Source organism: Patella vulgata, chromosome 6 (genome assembly GCF_932274485.2).
Source record: "Patella vulgata chromosome 6, xgPatVulg1.2, whole genome shotgun sequence".
NCBI lineage: Eukaryota > Metazoa > Mollusca > Gastropoda > Patellidae > Patella > Patella vulgata.
The window spans coordinates 55,446,851-55,465,797 of NC_065884.2; the positions used below are offsets into that span (position 1 = coordinate 55,446,851).

At 37.1% G+C, this 18,947-nt stretch overlaps 1 protein-coding gene across 1 annotated transcript; it reads left to right on the top strand.

Moving 5' to 3' along the window:
* The first annotated feature begins 585 nt into the window (after positions 1-585).
* Positions 586-5,356, top strand: LOC126824569 (uncharacterized). The gene is made up of 2 exons (XM_050553809.2): positions 586-698; positions 4,224-5,356. The coding sequence occupies exon 2, from the start codon at positions 4,224-4,226 to the stop codon at positions 5,175-5,177; it is 954 nt and encodes a 317-aa protein (XP_050409766.1). The 5' UTR covers positions 586-698; the 3' UTR covers positions 5,178-5,356.
* Positions 5,357-18,947: the final 13,591 nt, after the last annotated feature.

The following is an 18,947-nucleotide window of genomic DNA, read 5'->3' on the forward strand; positions in this document are numbered from 1 at the left end:
AAAACATCGACCAATCAAATTGCTTATCTCTGCTTAGCCTTAGGAAAATCATAAATAAACAACAAGATTATGAACATGTTAACGATTGTATACAGAGTCAGTTAAAAGCCTGATTAAATAAATGTGTTTTAAGTTGTTTTTTAAACGAATATAGAGATGTACAACATGGTCAAGATATAACGCGACAACCCGACATCACGACAACCCGACAACCCGACATCACGACAACCCGACAACCCGACACCACGACATTTTTACCCGACATCACGACATTTTTACCCGACATTACGACGTGTCGGGTTGTCGGGTTGTCGTAATGTCGGGTAGAAATGTCGTGATGTCGGGTTGTCGGGTTGTCGCGTTATGAAAGGCGACATCACGACATTACGACATGATACCAATCAGCCACCATACTTAAATCACATTTATAGTCACTAAATAAACGGCCGTGTTGAACTTAATCAGCTATGACAATTTAACCAATTATAAACTCAAAGCAATATTTACTTCTTGTCTGCGATATCACCTCGGTGGAAGCGGACGTAAAACACAACTAACAACTAACTAATATTCACTTCGAGACAAGCCACTGAAGCGTTCACATTCGCCGTGTTGAGTTCATCTTTCTGTAAGGATAATTATCGCTGCACGAGGCACCCTACTATTATTTTATTGTTTTTGGATTTTCTCGCTTCAAGGTAAGACTTTTAAGTCTTTTAGAATCGGTTTTAAGTCGTTATTTCTCTTAGTCAAAGGTTGATGATAAGTCAGTCGATCTAGTACCGAAGACTTTTTTTAAAACAGGAAGACTAATGTTGGAACTATTACTGTTTATATGATTAATATTTGAAATAGTATTGTTTATAAGATAACTGTTGGAACTATTACTGTTTATAAGATAACTGTTTGATATATTATTATTATATATAAGATGACTGTTGGAACTATTACTGTTTATTTATAAGATAACTTCATACAAATGGCACTCGAAAGCATTCTGGTACGCTATACGTGTGCCAATTTTTAAATTTCCATTTTGTCTTAAATATTGTATATCAGAAGTACTGTAAGACAACAACATTAATGTTTTGCATGACTGATTTTTAAGACCATAAATTGTACAATGGCTGACAGAAGATGGATAGTTTGTCCCAAAGCGTATTAATACATTACCGTAATGGATGAGAAATGCTCGTTGACGAGAGAGATATCTGGGTACTTACGACATTTTAACTCTCAAAAGCTGTCAAACAGCATTATATAAAAATGTATGTTGCCAGGCATCGAAACATGCGCCCACAGCATCTAAGTCGTCCGGCCACTCAGAAAGAGTTGGCGTATATTTATTTCTTTTGTCAGTAATGAAAATATTTACAACACACTGAAATCTGATTACGAGTAACAACCCAGTTGACTTCTAATTCTGCCTATACCAACGTTAAGTATACAAAACATTTACTACCAAGGGCCATAAATCTGGCAGTAATTTTCGTAAAACGTTAGTTATCAATTAACTCCTTTGTCGCATGACCTAAAACACCGTGTATAAATATAGAGTCATTATAAATATAGAAATAACATTAATAAACATCAAACATAATTAAAATCAAGATAATAAAGATGTTAAATTCTATGTAAAACAAAATATGAATTGCAAATCGAAATATGTAATGGTTGTAATGGCAAGTACATTTGAAAAAAAACTACTGATCAGTTGAATTTACGAATTGACCGACGTCGTTCTAATATAAAACTCGCAAGAAATAGAGTCTTGTCGGTAAGCGAACATTTGGATATTTGTGTTAATTAAAGGTCTATTCAAGATTTTTCCTTTGTACAAACTCAATATTAGCGATAATGATCTCTTGGAAACAAAAGAAAGCAACTTGACCGCTATATATAACCCAATTTTAAATGCTTAGGATTGGTTATTTTAATTATAATTGATGTCTAATTAATGTTATTTCGTTTTAGTTTTTATATTTTACATACTCATTTTCCTCTGTTATAACGTTACGTTATATAAACTGTGTTGTGTTTTTAACAGCACAGTAGTTTTCACTATTGAAAGTCTTTCATGCGTGTAGAAGAGTGTCCTAAAAGGAATGTTAGTCACGACATTGAAATGCATTGGGCTGAATATATTGTGACTCTATATTTTATTTTGGTTTTTTTTGTTGGGTTTTTTTTTGTTATTGTTTTTCTTTTTGTTTTGGGTGGGGGGGGGAGGGGGGTGTTTTGTTGGGGTTTTTTTGTTGTTTTTTTGGTTTTTTTGTTTGTTTTTTTTTTTTTTTTGGGGGGGGGGGGAGGGGGGGGGGTAATATCATTATTATATATGTAGCATCAACATGATTTCTAGTAATTATTAATGTTATATACAGAGCATATACACTAATTGATAGTTTCAGTTTATATTTGAAAAACCTACATCAATCTAAATTATCATTTCAGTAACTATTGTTTTGTTTTTTTATTAGCCACAATATTTGCCACCGTGTCGTTATTAGAATTGGGTCACCTGATTATGATTTGGATACATGCATTCCCCATTGCAGACTTCGTCATGCATGCAATAACATTCTAAAATATGGTAATAATACCTAAATTGCGCTGTTGGAATTTGTCCGTAGACCACGTCTATACCGACCTGTAGGACCTGTGATATACGGTAGACCACGCCTATACCGACCTGTAGGACCTGTGATATACGGTAAATAGTGTGGGGTGTCAGATTTTGCCTCCATAAATCGAGTATTAAATTTTTGACCTTGTTTGACATGAACACTGCCGACACGGCTCGATTCTTTTTTTTTATCACAAATAATATGTACTGCATACACTCAAATTATTATACCCCGCCTTTCGACGAAAGCAAGGGACTATTTAAATGGTCTGTCTGTATGTCCGTCATACTTTTTGGGACACAGTAACCTTCCTTCTAATTTAGCTAGAATGTTTAAACTTGGTATGGGTGTTGATTAGGTAAATGTCTTGATTGAGTTCAAAGATGAGCATTTTCTAGTTAGAGTAAGCAGGGATTGGTTGATGCTTTCGGACACGATATCTTTGCTTCTAATTAAGTAAGTGTGATGAAACGTGGTGTATAGTTTCATCACATCAATACCTTAACTAAGTCTGATAGTGAGCATTTTCGGATCAGGGTGAGCAAAGCGATAAGCAATTTGATTGGTCGAGACTTTGGACCTCGAAAACTTTCATTGTAATTGAGTGATAGTGGTGAAACTTCATGTGTAGTCTCATTACACCAACAGCTTAACAAAGTTCGATGTTGAGTGTTTTCTGCTTAGGCGAAGTACATAGTTCAATCTGTTTGGTCGAGACTTTAGAATACAATAACTCTCCTTCTGATTGGGATAGAATGTTGAAATTTTGTGTAGGTGTCTATTTGCAGGGGTCAAAATTCGTGAAATTATTAAGGTTTTACTCTCATTAAATATATATTATTGTAAAATATTTAGTTATTAAAGTTTAGCACTAATTAAATATGTAACAATATTGTCGTTGCGACATTGTTTTCAAATTTATAGACAAGGAATAGAGAAATATGATGGCTAAAACAATATTGTTATCTTTACAAATTATTCTCCATTGTCAAAATATTAGTTATGGTATGAGTTTATTTAAAACGCAAGTGTATAAAAACACGTGATAGGAAAATTACCATTTCATATTTGGCAAGAGTGACCAATCACATGATTAATTACATCATAATTAGCCAATAGAATAATTAATTACTGTGAATCTGAGAATATATAATTAATAGAATGTGCGTTCTAGGTAGACAGCCTTGTGGTTCTTGTAGGGAGAAGATGTAGGAATTTCCATCAGCAGACTCGCTGAGTCTGTATGAGAGGGGGTTAGAAAGAATGACTTTAATATAATGCTTGTAACTACATTGTACTAGACGATCAAGGGCTGTTCCAAAATATGTAGTAAGAAATGATGCATGGGTTATACGCCGGATGTGGACACCGGTTTTAATGGCTGTCCGCTCTCCACGTCTGACAGACGACCCATGGTGCTACAAATATTGTTTCATTGATGTTGAGAATTAATTAAAGTATTATTTAACAAACTCTGTGATTTGTTTAACTTCCTCGGGTTCAACGATTCCGCTATTGGGATATATCGTAATATGTTTCTTGTAATATAGCAGCGCCCTTACCGACTTGCCATTAAATGCAATTTCATTTCTTTTTCAGATGAAGTCAAAAGCCGTCGTACTTATAATATTCTTGTTAGTACTGGTCTTAACCATCATATATGTATATAATTTGACCAATCATTCAGAATACAACAAGGGTGAAATTAAAACAGATCATGCACAAGAATCCGTACCATCCCATCAGGCGATGATGACATTTAAGAAGCCAATACCATCACGCCAGAAGATGACAACTAGGCAGCCATTACCTAAGATACATGCCATAGTTACCATGCCATTATTAACCAAGAAAGATTTGCAGACAAAAAAATACAAAACATCTACAATAGAAAAAATTAAAGAACGAATGTCAGAATTTATAACCGGCCTACAAAACACTTTAAACCATGAATGTATTTATCGTGTTCATTTTCTTTATAACGAGTCCGATGTTGTCGATTACGTTAAAGCACATGTTACAACTAATACGGCCAAATTGGTGTTTAATCGCGTTGAAGACCCGCGAAAGCATATCACGTATTTTGACTTCGCCTATGAGAAGCTTCAAGGAGAAATTGCCATGTATACGCCCATCGATGTTTATCCTGGAGAAGGGTTCGAATTGATCAACAAGGATGACCTGATTTCTAAGAAGCTGATGTATATTCTAACAAGACATGGTAAACAAGAGAAAAACTGTGATATGGGAAAAATCAGTAACAATTGTGATAGAAAGCTTTATTTCGGCTCTCACGATTCGTACATCTTTGTACCTAACGGACCCCTATCTCCCCAAATCCGAAAGGCACTTAATTTTTGGTCAATAGTGTGGGGTCAGGAAAATATAGCCATACACACTTTTAGAAATTTGGGACACTTTAAAGTGACCAATCCATGTGAAGTATTATTTATATATCATATACATTGTAGTAATTTGCGTGATACTACTCGATACAGAATAAATACGAAAGCAAACACGGGGATGGCTCCTCCTACTGACACTTTAACATAAGTTTTATTGTAAGGCCTACAACAGAAAAGAAGCATCTTATTTAATAATACTCTGTAATTTCAATCAATTATGCTTCCTAGGGATGACGTCACATATTCTGACGCTGATAAGATTTAATTCCGACAATCAAATATCATAGTTAATCTTTCAATGATAAACACGTTTACGTTAATTTTGAAGGTTTTTTTTGGGTTTTTTTTTATGTTTTTAAAGTACAGGCCACATTTCTTAACGTATCATCTTGAAACTATGCATACTTATTCTTTGTACCCTAAGGAACATCCCTATCGTTTGGGGTGCATGCCCGACCCCCAGGGGCAGAGCCACACCCATTTTTTTATCTTTGTATGTCTGTGTGTCACCTATAGGCCACAATTCTTAATCAATCGTCTTGAAATTTTTTCATATGAATTGTTTATACCCTAAGTATGATACCTATTGTTTTTGGTGCATGCCCGACCCCCAGGGGCAGAGCCACGCCCATTCCTTATATTTATTTATTTGTTTGTCATCAACAGACCGCATGTCTTAACGTATCATCTTGAAACTATGCATACTTATTCTTTGTACCCTAAGGAACATCCCTATCGTTTGGGGTGCATGCCCGACCCCCGGGGGCAGAGCCTCGCCCATTTTCTCTTTTTATGTCTGTGTGTCGCCTATAGGCCACAATTCTTAATCAATCGACTTGAAAATTTTTCATATGAATTGCTTATACCCTAAGTATGATCCCTATTGTTTTTGGTGCATGCCCGACCCCCAGGGGCAGAACCACGCCCATTCCTTATATTTATTTATTTGTTTGTCATCTACAGACCGCATTTCTTAACGTATCAACTTTACATACTTATTCCTTATACCCTAAGGATGATCCGTATTGTTTTTGGTGCATGCTCGCCTCCCCGGTGCAGAGCCACGCCCATTTTTTGTATTTGCTTGTTTGTCGTCTACAGGCCACATTTCTTAACGTATCATCTTGAAACTTTGCATGCTTATTTTTTGTACCCTAAGGAACATCCCTATCGTTTTGGGTGCATGCCCAACCCACAGGAGCAAAGCCACGCCCATTTTCTTTTTTATGTCTGTGTGTCGCCTACAGGCCACAATTCTTAATCAATCGTCTTGAAATTTTTTCATATGAATTGCTTATACCCTAACGATGATCCCTATTGTTTTTTTTATCCCCAGGGGCAGAGCCACGCCCATTTTCTTTTCTTTTTATGTCTGTGTGTCACCTACAGGCCACAATTCTTAATCAATCGTCTTGAAAAATTGTCATATGAATTGCTTATACCCTAACGATGATCCCTATTGTATTTGGTGCATGCCCGACCGCCAGGGGCAGAGCCACGCCCATCCCTTATATTTATTTATTTGTTTGTCATCTACAGATCGCATTTCTTATCGTATCACCTTGAAACTTAGCATACATATTCCTTTTATCCTAAGGAACATCCCTATTATTTGTGGTGAATACCCAACCCCCAGGGACAGAGCTGCGCCCATTTTCTTTTTTTTATGTCTGTGTGTCACTTGCAGACCGCATTTCTTAATCGATCATTTTGAAAACTTTTTTATACTTATTCCTTATAGCCTAAGGCTACTTTTTTTTTATACTTATTCCTTAATCCTAAGGCTAACCTCTATTATTATTTTTGGTGCATGCTAGACCCCTTGGGACAGAGCCACGCCTAATGTTTGTGTGTCTTGTGTTTTGCCTACAGACCGCAATTCTTAACAGATCATTTTGAAACTATGCATACCTATTCGAAACGTCATGCTTTTAGAATAAAGACATCGATTGTTTTAAAATAAAAATTGTGTTCTGTTAATGTGAACGAAACGTTAAACTGATGTTGAACATATGTACAATACTTGTTCTACAATAGTTATGTTAACCGGGTTTTCGTCTGGTAGCGGTCTTGTTCCCAGCTCGGCTCTCTGGCCGGGATTGTCCCCAAAACGCGCGTGTGTGTGTGTGTGAAATAGCTTTATTTAACGTCCGCTTCCACCGAAGTGATATCGCACCGAAGTGATATCCCCAAAACGTTTTATCTGATCTTATATATTATGGGCCGGATCGATGTCCAGCCTTGAATTCCGGGTACCACACCCACGCACCGTCACCTGATTGGTCAGTATTCGGTCTGGGGTGGGTTAATTCCCCGAACGGACAGCTAGTTGTTGACCAATCCGCTACGGATAGGTGTTATATTTCAAATTACAATATGGGCGGAGGTTGCAGCTGGTCATTATATTATATCTTGCAATTACACCCACCACTAGAAATGTCTGCCAGAGTGTTTTTGTAATATCTGAAGATGTACGGTATACTGACTGTACGATTTTCATGTGGTACACTTTTGATCTAATCTAGCCTAGTTGGGGGGCATTGCATTTTGGGCGTGGAATACCACACCCACCACTAGAACCCCGGCAGACTTACATTCTTATGATACCAGCTATACATGCATTGATACCATATAGGAGAAAATTGGTACACTTTTCAGCTAGGTTGACCCACTGGGCTCCTGGTCTAATACGTTATCATAAAGAAACGAAAGGCATCCCCATGTTACTATAATTAGAATAAAGGCTCACGAACGTCAACAAGCGAACGGGCGAAAACATACAAAAACAACAAGAATGGCCCAGGCCATTTCAATATTATATAATATAAAAATGGGGGGAGGCGGTTGACCGGGGGGGGGGGTCTGACTTAGGGGGTTTTGACCGTATCCCTGAAATAATACCCAGGCAGCAGGGGGGGGGGGGGTCTGACTTAGGGGGTTTTGACCGTATCCGTGAAATAATACCCAGGCAGGATGGATTAGCGGCCATCTTGATTCTTGTTTCATGATATTTTATAGACATTCTGGCAAAAGTGGAAACAAACCCGGGAATGGACTAGAAAATAACTTTTTTCACTTTTATGTTACTTGAAATGTAATCTAAATTCTGTAAAAAAAAAACCTTCAAACAAATAAACATATTTTCCCATACACTCCGTTCTATCTTTGTGTAATATTATTTCACTGATTCAGTCACAGTTAATAAATGATAGAACTAGAATCAATCTTTGGAAGTTTTTTCTATAGTTTCATTATAATTGAGAATTTACCAAGGACTCCATTGAAGAAAAACTGGTAAAAATTTCATTTTATTTTTATATTTGTGTGTCCAGTGTCCTACAATTATTAGTGTATGTGAAATTACAATCCCACGTAAAGTATTTATAAGGTACTTATACTTACATCCACTTGCCACAAACTAGGCCATACATGTATTTGTATTGGCTGAATCAAGTTGTCCACGTTGTGTATGCTATGCAGACCCGTAGCTAGCCCTAAAATGTTGGGTAAGGCAAGGGCTTCGGGGGTGCCGATGAGGCTTCTGGGGGAACCAAGGTACCTACACTTGACGGTCCACGGCGAACGGCACCGTGGACGCACCTTACTGCGTCCCATGAGAAAATTTTGGAAAATAGGGTTTGCACCAAAGGGGAAATTTCAATTTTGAAGCTGAATTTGCGATATTGGCGTATTATGATATTTGATATGAACATTATAAAAAATTGAAGGAAGGAATACGACTTTAGCGTACCTATAATAATTTATGAGAAAAACGAAAAGTTCGTAATCGGGTTAGAGTGAGACTTGTTCGAATTTTGAAGATATCACGCCTGGCGCGGGCTTGATTCAAATTCTTCCCCATCGTGAATTTGACCTGGAAAATTTCATACAATCTCCCGTTGCCTTTTTTTATGGTAGACTTCTTCGGGCGGCGGTGTGCGTGGGTTTCTTGGTTGGGCGTCCATGATCTCGCCTTGGGCGGCCTACTACGAAAGCCCAGAAGGCTTATTCCAAATTCAAATTCCAGATTCCAAATTACAAATTACAAATTTGCTGCTGTAGCAAAAAAAAAAAAAAAAAATGCCAGTCCTAGGATACCGAGTAGCAGAGTAGCTCACTGCAGAGGAACTTTGCCACAAACTTTTCAGGGGATCACGTGGCTAAGTGGGTTAGACGCTAGTCTGGAGGTCGGGTGTTCGATCCCTGCATTGGCCGAGAAAGTTCATCCAGTTTTTCCGGCGTGGTTCCCCCTTGTCAGTGATGCAGGACAAGTGTCTTGTCCTTCGGATGAGACGAAAAACCGAGGTCCCGTGTATACATTGGAATGCACGTAAAAGATCCCTTGGCAGTTGGAATTCGATATAAAAGTAGTGATAGTGCCGCTGCCGTGGCAAAATTTCCCTCATAGCACACTGTATGGCGTATGCAGAACAGTAGGACGTTAAACCCCATTTCATTTCATTTCCAAACTTTTCACATCTGCCGAAGCAAACCAGAACTGGAATATTATTATCCCCTCACTGATTAGTCAAAAGCATAAATCTGATCCGATTGGTCGGATCAGATTTGAAATTTGGAATTAAGCATTTGGAATTTGGAATCTGGAATCTGGAATTTGGAATCTGGAATTTGGAATCTGGAATTTGGAATCTGGAATTTGGAATTTGGAATCTAGTAATTTGGAACGGGTATTTATCCGGCCCAGATATGTAAACTAGAAGTAATTATTTGTGTAAAATTACAATTTATAAAAATTCTCATTTGTTTAATTGAGGGGGTCTGCCAATTTGCTATTTTATCGGTAAGACATGAATTTGGAATTTGGAATTTCGCATTTGGAATTTGGAATTTGGAATGAGCCTTCTGGGCTTTCGTAGCCTACCGCTAGCTACGGGCCTGCCAAGACCTACATGTATACCGGTAATCAACTGGGACGAGTAGCCTTCTTCCATTTGCACCTTCTTTCCGTGTACTGCCTCATTCAACGTGTATTAAAATTTGGCATGTGTTGTGTAATATTAATTTTGCATAAACCTGGAGTTGTTGTAGAATGGGTCCTTATCTACTTACTAGCGCTATGTCATTTCGAGGCTAACATGATTCAGTTTAATATGTATAATTCGCTTTTGAAATCGAAACCATGCCACTTGACTCAATGACAGACCCTGTGATTTCATGTGCATACGTTAATCATCTAGACCCCCCCCCCCCTCCCTCCGCCCAAACCCATATCGAATAAATGTATGCCTTATTTCAAATATGATATTAGCATGTACAGAAAGTAGAGACTTCAATCTTACTAATAAAATACTGAATTCCCAGAAATGAAATGAAATGAAATGAAATAGGGTTGAACATTTTAACATTCTACTGTTCTGCTCCTACTGGGCTAATAAAGACGGGCCCATACGTCATGCAGGGTGCTAAGAGAAAAATTTTGCCTGGGCAGCGGAACTATGGCCTACTCTTATATCGAATTCCATCTGTCAATAGATCTTTTACGTGCACAACAATGTGTACACGGGACCTGGCTTTTTGTTCCATCCGAACGACTAGGCAGTTGTCCTTGTCAGCCCCTCCGTCATGCACTACTGACACGGGGAAATCCTGAAAAGCTTTCTTGGTCAAAACCAAGAGGGAACCCGCAACCTCCAGGCTAGCATGCCAGCGCCTTATAATTACTCCACGGCTCTCTTCTAATTATTACAACAGTCAAATCGCATGACAAAAAAGGGTTATTAAAATAGATTTTTACGGCTAAGGTAGTTCATTGGGATTAAAATGTTTATAGAGGATTTGAAACAAACTTTTGATACATGTAGATACATTAGTTTCAATTTCATATCACACAGTTTGTATATGGTAAGGTATCTTTGAAGGTTAATTACATGTCATGTATATATTTTTTCAGTTTCAATATTGGCTGCATAAGCAAATTACCAAGGAAAAGATCATATAATAAAATAAATTCAAAAATAAAAAAATGAAAGAAGAAATGGCGGCTTACTATTCAATTCTAATAGAAAAGATTGTTGTTATGGTATTTTGGAATCTAAAATTCAGTTTAATATAGTAAAACTGTACACCTACATGTATGTACACAGAAAGAATCTTAGTTAAGTCTAGATAGATATGACTGACTCATCTGTGACATAGCAAATCAACACATGAAAAAAAAAATGTAATTAAATTAACACTTTTTTAAGGAAATCAAAACTGTCTAATAAATTTAAGCCAATTAATACATTGCTTTTTTTCAGTTTTCAGTTACCCCCTACCCCTCCCCGGAAGATAAAGACAGTTGGAAATGGCTATTGATATTGTGGAAATGTTTTCTCACAGAGCTTGCTAATCAGACAAAGGCTTTGTAACTACCATGCATATTTGTTTTCTGAATCGGGAACTAGTTCTATACACTTGGTAATGTAGTTCTTCTTCTTGGGACAATGCCTAAGGCTCTGCCATTTCAAATACGATCGACGTGATACTCAGCAGACTTGGTTTTTTTTTGACAGACTCATTGGTTGATTTTGTTCGAGTTTTGGTATATAACATCAAAATTGGTAAGATTTTGGATATCCAAGTAAGTTCAATACAAGTTGCTGGGCATAAGAAATTAAAATGAAACAATGTATTTATGAGAGGAGTAAGATTGTAGTCTTTGCTTGTAAGAAAAAAATATATGTGGCGTTACTGTAGCTTAAACTAAACGTGAAGAGGTCTTTGAATTGTTGGTTATTTATTTATTTATTTATTTATTTTTTATTTTTTTTGGTTTATATAGAAGTGGGTGCCACATCCCTTATTTTGAAAGCCTAATGCACAAAGTTGCACACTGCTTTGGCCAGAGCAAACGGTGGGTTAACCATGTTTTCGAATGAAAATGGATACATTTGGGTATCAAATGCCCCAAAAACAATTGTCTTACGGAGTTCCTCATAGCGGTTGCATTTAATGAGAAAATGATACTCATTTTCAACTTTCTGTTGAGGGCAGTTTGTGCAAAACCGCAGATGTGCAGGTCTATTCTTGTATCGCCCTCTCTCTATTTCAAGGGAACGTGTGCTTAGTCTAAGGCGGGACATAGCGGTTTTAGTTTTAAGATTTTTAACAGCTTGCAGGTAGGGCACCGTAGCCTTGATATTCTTTTTAAACCTATAAAATGTTCTTAGTTTCTGGGTATCTGAAGAGCATAGATTGGCATAAACTTCATTGAATTTGTCTTCAAGGCATTTAGTAATTTCATTTGATGATGGATTTAAAGATGATATATTAAATGGCTGCTGTCCAAGAGAGTTTAGGGTTAATGCACGCTAAAGTACTATCCTCTTTAAAGGAAGAAAAAAGAATTGGGTTATTTATACTGAGTTGTGGGTTGGATAGACGTTTAAAATATGAAAGCATTCTACGATACACATCAACTTGTAGCGGGAATATTTGAGCTTCGGCTAAGCAGCCAATATTTGATGCCTTTGTAGGTTGCGCTAAAATGGATTTACAAATTTTTATGGTGATTTTATTTAAGCCTAATTTATCCCATTTTGTCAGATCCGAATTTTTGCTGTGGACAATCTGAGAACCCCATATATCAGATGAATAAATTGAAATTTGTTTAATAATAGCATGGTACAGTTTAGTCAAAATATCGGTTGGTAGGAAATTTGTAGTACACACCTTATACTTAATGGAAAACCAAGCTTTTCTTGCCTTTTACTTAGATCAGACATAGCAGCTTTAAATGAGTTGTTATCAGTTATGTAGACTCCAAGGTACATATACGATTTTACATATTCTAATACATGGTTGCCAAATTTAAATTGTGTAGGTTTTTTTTAGTTTGCTCCCATTATTAAAAAACATGACTTTTGATTTTATGGCATTTATTGATAACTTTGAATCATTGGAGAACTGTGTTAAACAAGTAATGCTATTTTGGAGACCATTTGCTGTTGTTGATAGCATTACAAGGTCGTCAGCAAAAAGTAAATGGGGAAATTGGAGTATTATTTAACGTGGGGAAGTCTATGGGATTTGTGGAATATCAAAGGCCTTTTTAAAATCAATGAAGCACACATATAAATTTTGATTTTATTTTTGTATTTGTTAAGCAATGTTTTGAGAATAAAAATATTGTCCGAAGTTCTGCGATCTGCTCTAAAGCCACATTGTGATTGGTCAAGAAGGTTATTTGATTCTAAGTACGAAACAATGCGTTTATTAATTACTGATAAGAAACATTTACTCAAACAGCTAGCAAGGGCTATTCCCCTGTAGTTATTAGGGTCATCTTTCATTCCTTTCTTATAAATGGGGAAAATAAAAGAATCCTGCCATATTTCAGGAAATATACTAGACGATAAGATTAAATTAAAAAGTTTTAAATACTGATCGATCATGATTTCGCGGGATGCCATGAGCATTCCATTGAGTATAAGATCGGGTCCATTGGACTTATTGCGTTTGAGATTATTAAATGCGAGACGTAACTCAGATACGGAAATTTCTTTATTAATTTCATCATTTATTGTCAATGAGGATTTCACGGAATGGGTTTCAGTTTCAATTTCATCGATATCTGATTTTAGAATAGAAGTATTATGAAATAAGTTTGGAAAATGGTTTTCCCAGCACTGAGTAGAAATACAGTCATTTTCATCTTTTACTTCAGGATTATCATTTACAAGGGAATTAACAAGCTTCCAATACTCTTTAGGATTACGCGATTCTAACCCATCAAGTTGAAATAAAATGTCATTTTTCGCCTGTCTACATTTAAATTTAGTTACTTTTTTGTATTCCCTTTTTCTTCCAAAATATACAGATCGAGCGTGGGCACTATTTGGATTCGCAATGAAATTACGACGTGCTGACATCATGTCCCGTTTAAGTCGCGAACAGTCTTTGTCAAACCATTTATTCTTACGCTTTCTTTTCTTTTTTATTTCAACCAGTCTAATGCTTGTCCTAGATGCGTCGGTGAGTATTTCAGTCAGAAGCGCAGTAGCTCCATTTACATCATGTTCACTGGATTTGTCAAAATTGGTCATCATAAAGAGCAGATTTATATTTAGTTTTTTGAAGTTCTGAGATAAATATATTATCAGAATTATTTTCCCAAATAAATTTTTTTGTCGAGATCCAACGTTACCCTTAACAGAGTTATTCGAATTTCCACACAACCGGTCTGCTAGTTTGGTATTATCATTATTCGTTAGCACTTGTTCAGCTGGTTCAGTCGGTAGTTGTATATTGCAAGACACCATACAGTGGTCAGTTATGTCAGTTAGGGGGCTAACACGCATGTGGGTCATTCCATATCAACTGATGCAAGGTTTTAACCCGACCCCTCCAGATTTTTCCAATTTTTTTATATTTTGTTATGGATCCTTTGAGATGACCATATGCCAAATTACAGGCCTATCGAACAATTTTTCGTGAAGTTATTGTAGTAGAGTAAAATACCTACAACCCACAACTTATTTTAAATTATAAAAATACTATCTTAGACGTTTAATTAGAAACGCATTGTTTAATTGATAGTCAGATAACTATGATCACAGAAAGAGATTATGAGACTAAGAGATTTACGCTTTACCTGAGAAGCAACAAAGGTTGGATAATTATGTATTGTTCGGAGACTCGAATGCTGTAGAAATAATTAATTAGACTTGGATTAAAACCCCAATTGTTTATAGGTTACCAACCAAATAAACAATTTAGGGTATATAAGTACAGTTCACATTCGATTCTCCAAAACAGTACATTACACCATTCAACTGATGTTGTTCTCTCATTTTAAGGTGAGCGATTTCTACTTCTTGTTTTATTTCTATGTTTTACTTGTATTTACTTGTATGTATTGCAATTAAACAGGACAGTTTTATCAAAGGTTGCCAGTGGCAACGAGTAGAAGTGGGATGTAAAGTTTCATCACATCAATACCTTAACTAAGTTCGATAGTGAGCATTTTCGGATCAGGGTGAGCAAAGCGATTTAAGCAATTTGATTGGTCGAGACTTTGGACCTCGAAAACTTTCATTGTAATTGAGTGATAGTGGTGAAACTTCATGTATAGTCTCATTACACCAACAGCTTAACAAAGTTCGATGTTGAGTGTTTTCTGCTTAGGCGAAGTACATAGTTCAGTCTGTTTGGTCGAGACTCTAGAATACAATAACTCTCCTTCTGATTGGGATAGAATGTTGAAATTTTGTGTAGGTGTCTATTTGCAGGGGTCAAAATTCGTGAAATTATTAAGGTTTCACTCTCATTAAATATATATTATTGTAAAATATTTAGTTATTAAAGTTTAGCACTAATTAAATATGTAACAATATTGTCGTTGCGACATTGTTTTCAAATTTATAGACAAGGAATAGAGAAATATGATGGCTAAAACAATATTGTTATCTTTACAAATTATTCTCCATTGTCAAAATATTAGTTATGGTATGAGTTTATTTAAAACGCAAGTGTATAAAAACACGTGAAAGGAAAATTACCATTTCATATTTGGCAAGAGTGACCAATCACATGATTAATTACATCATAATTAGCCAATAGAATAATTAATTACTGTGAATCTGAGAATATATAATTAATAGAATGTGCGTTCTAGGTAGACAGCCTTGTGGTTCTTGTAGGGAGAAGATGTAGGAATTTCCATCAGCAGACTCGCTGAGTCTGTATGAGAGGGGGTTAGAAAGAATGACTTTAATATAATGCTTGTAACTATGTAGCCTATATGTAGCAGTGCTTAATATAAAAGGTAGAACCGAAATGTGGTACCTGTTGTTTCTTGTTGATGATATCATTTAAGATGCAATATATTCAAACACCATTTGAAGTCATTAATGGGGAATGTCGGAATGACATTTAAAGATATGTCCTAACCAGTTAAGGAATTACATATGCGATCAGAAACAATACTAGACGATCCAGTAGACGTGGTACAAGGGTTAATCAGCGAACTGGATGTATGAGATGTGTTGTTGACGTTTGGGAAAGTAGGACGAGGGGAAATGTGTAGGGAGTGAAGTGCTGTAAAGGGATAGTTAGATGTATTATGAATGGTTAGAGTGGCTGTGGTGTTACGGTGAAATACTATGCCGCCACCGTAACACCACAGCTTTATGATTTGTTAGACAGGAGTGATGTAATGGGTGTCAACAACTGGGTATGCTGGTACCGTCGCAACGTAGCCGTGAAATATATATTGTGGGGGGGAAGGGCGGAAACGGAAAAATATACAATGTTGACAGTATGTGCCAGGCATGAGGCTGCGCAGACCGAGCGGCAGCTCGATAGTGAGTGTGTGGGAGGGTCAGTTTTCTGTAAGCAGTGAAAACACTATTTTGGCATTGTTTGCGGGGTTAAACCTAAAAATCACATTAATACACCTATTGCACGATATTGTGAAACTAGCTGACGAAGACAGCTCGGGCGGCGGTTGTTCGACTCGGGGCTGCTCTGTCAGTATCTAACAAACGCATTTAGTTCGCGTACAACTTTTAAAAACCGAATGTCAGTATGGTATTTCTCACATAATTGGTTATCGCAAAAACAGAGTAAACTGAAAGCGAGTAATCTCGACTCAAACCTATAGTCTATAGCCTACTTACTACACTCGTCACTATAAGGCTTCCTATATTATTGTTTGTGGACGGTTTACTACTCAGTGATAAGCCTGCGCCGCAAAAAGAGTTCTCGCCTTTTATTATTAGTATAATGACTTCCTCATGTGCGGCAGGTTAGTTTGCTTCTAAAAACACTGTTTTCCGTTCCAAAAAATACAAAAGTAATTTTCTACCAGATGACCATGGTTCTTTTCACCGAGACTAGATACAAGGTCAATAAATCCGCGGTCACTTCGGGTCACACTGTTGAGAAAATAAACCGATGGGTTTGTTTAGTAGCAAATCGAGCGTGAATCAACTGAGTTTGTACTGAAAAATTTTTGAGTGATATGTATGAACTGTCTTCACACATTCGGTTTATAATTAGCGATACACAGTTACAGTGGCAAGTGTTGTACTTCACAGACTGTTTACCTCCGAACTACCTCCGCACGAAATCCCCGATTTGGGTACTTGTTAAAAGAAAAAGAAATAGTACCTGTGCGCATGCCAGTAAAAAAAACCTAAGAGTTCGCGCATAAAAATGCCCGAACGTACCAGGCGCCAGGTCATCCAGTAGACGTGGTACAAGGGTTAATCAGCGAACTGGATGTATGAGATGTGTTGTTGACGTTTGTGAAAGTAGGACGAGGGGAAATGTTTAGGGAGTGCTGTAAAGGGATAGTTAGATGTATTATGAATGGTTAGAGTGGCTGTGGTGTTACGGTGAAATATTATGCCGCCACCGTAACACCACAGCTTTATGATTTGTTAGACAGGAGTGATGTAATGGGTGTCAACAACTGGGTATGCTGGTACCGTCGCAACGTAGCCGTGAAATATATATTGTGGGGGGGAAGGGCGGAAACGGAAAAATATACAATGTTGACAGTATGTGCCAGGCATGAGGCTGCGCAGACCGAGCGGCAGCTCGATAGGGAGTGTCACCCTCATAAAAAATTTTTTTTTAAATTTCAGTTTTCTGTAAGCAGTGAAAACACTATTTTGGCATTGTTTGCGGGGTTAAACCTAAAAATCACATTAATACACCTATTGCACGATATTGTGAAACTAGCTGACGAAGACAGCTCGGGCGGCGATTGTTCGACTCGGGGCTGCTCTGTCAGTATCTAACAAACGCATTTAGTTCGCGTACAACTTTTAAAAACCGAATGTCAGTATGGTATTTCTCACATAATTGGTTATCGCAAAAACAGAGTAAACTGAAAGCCAGTAATCTCGACTCAAACCTATAGTCTATAGCCCACTTACTACACTGTCACTAGGCTTCCTATATTATTGTTTGTGGACGGTTTACTACTCAGTGATAAGCCTGCGCCGCAAAAAGAGGTCTCGCCTTTTATTATTAGTATAATGACTTCCTCATGTGCGGCAGGTTAGTTTGCTTCTAAAAACACTGTTTTCCGTTCCAAAAAATACAAAAGTAATTTTCTACCAGATGACCATGGTTCTTTTCACCGAGACTAGATAATTTCTCTCGGTGTAAGGATATAGCTATGGATAAGTTCATACAAGGTCAATAAATCCGCGGTCACTTCGGGTCACACTGTTGAGAAAATAAACCGATGGGTTTGTTTAGTAGCAAATCGAGCGTGAATCAACTGAGTTTGTACTGAAAAATTTTTGAGTGATATGTATGAACTGTCTTCACACATTCGGTTTATAATTAGCGATACACAGGTACTGTGGCAAATGTTGTACTTCACAGACTGTTTACCTCCGAACTACCTCCGCACGAAATCCCCGATTTGGGTACTTGTTAAAAGAAAAAGAAATAGTACCTGTGCGCGTGCCAGTAAAAAAAAAACTAAGAGTTCGCGCATAAAAATGCCCGAACGTACCAGGCGCCAGGTCATCAAGGGCTGTTCCAAAATATGTAGTAAGAAATGATGCATGGGTTATACGCCGGATGTGGACACCGGTTTTAATGGCTGTCCGCTCTCCACGTCTGACAGACGACCCATGGTGCTACAAATATTGTTTCATTGATGTTGAGAATTAATTAAAGTATTATTTAACAAACTCTGTGATTTGTTTAACTTCCTCGGGTTCAACGATTCCGCTATTGGGATATATCGTAATATGTTTCTTGTAATATAGCAGCGCCCTTACCGACTTGCCATTAAATGCAATTTCATTTCTTTTTCAGATGAAGTCAAAAGCCGTCGTACTTATAATATTCTTGGTAGTACTGGTCTTAACCATCATATATAATTTGACCAATCATTCAGAATACAACAAGGGTGAAATTAAAACAGATCATGCACAAGAATCCGTACCAT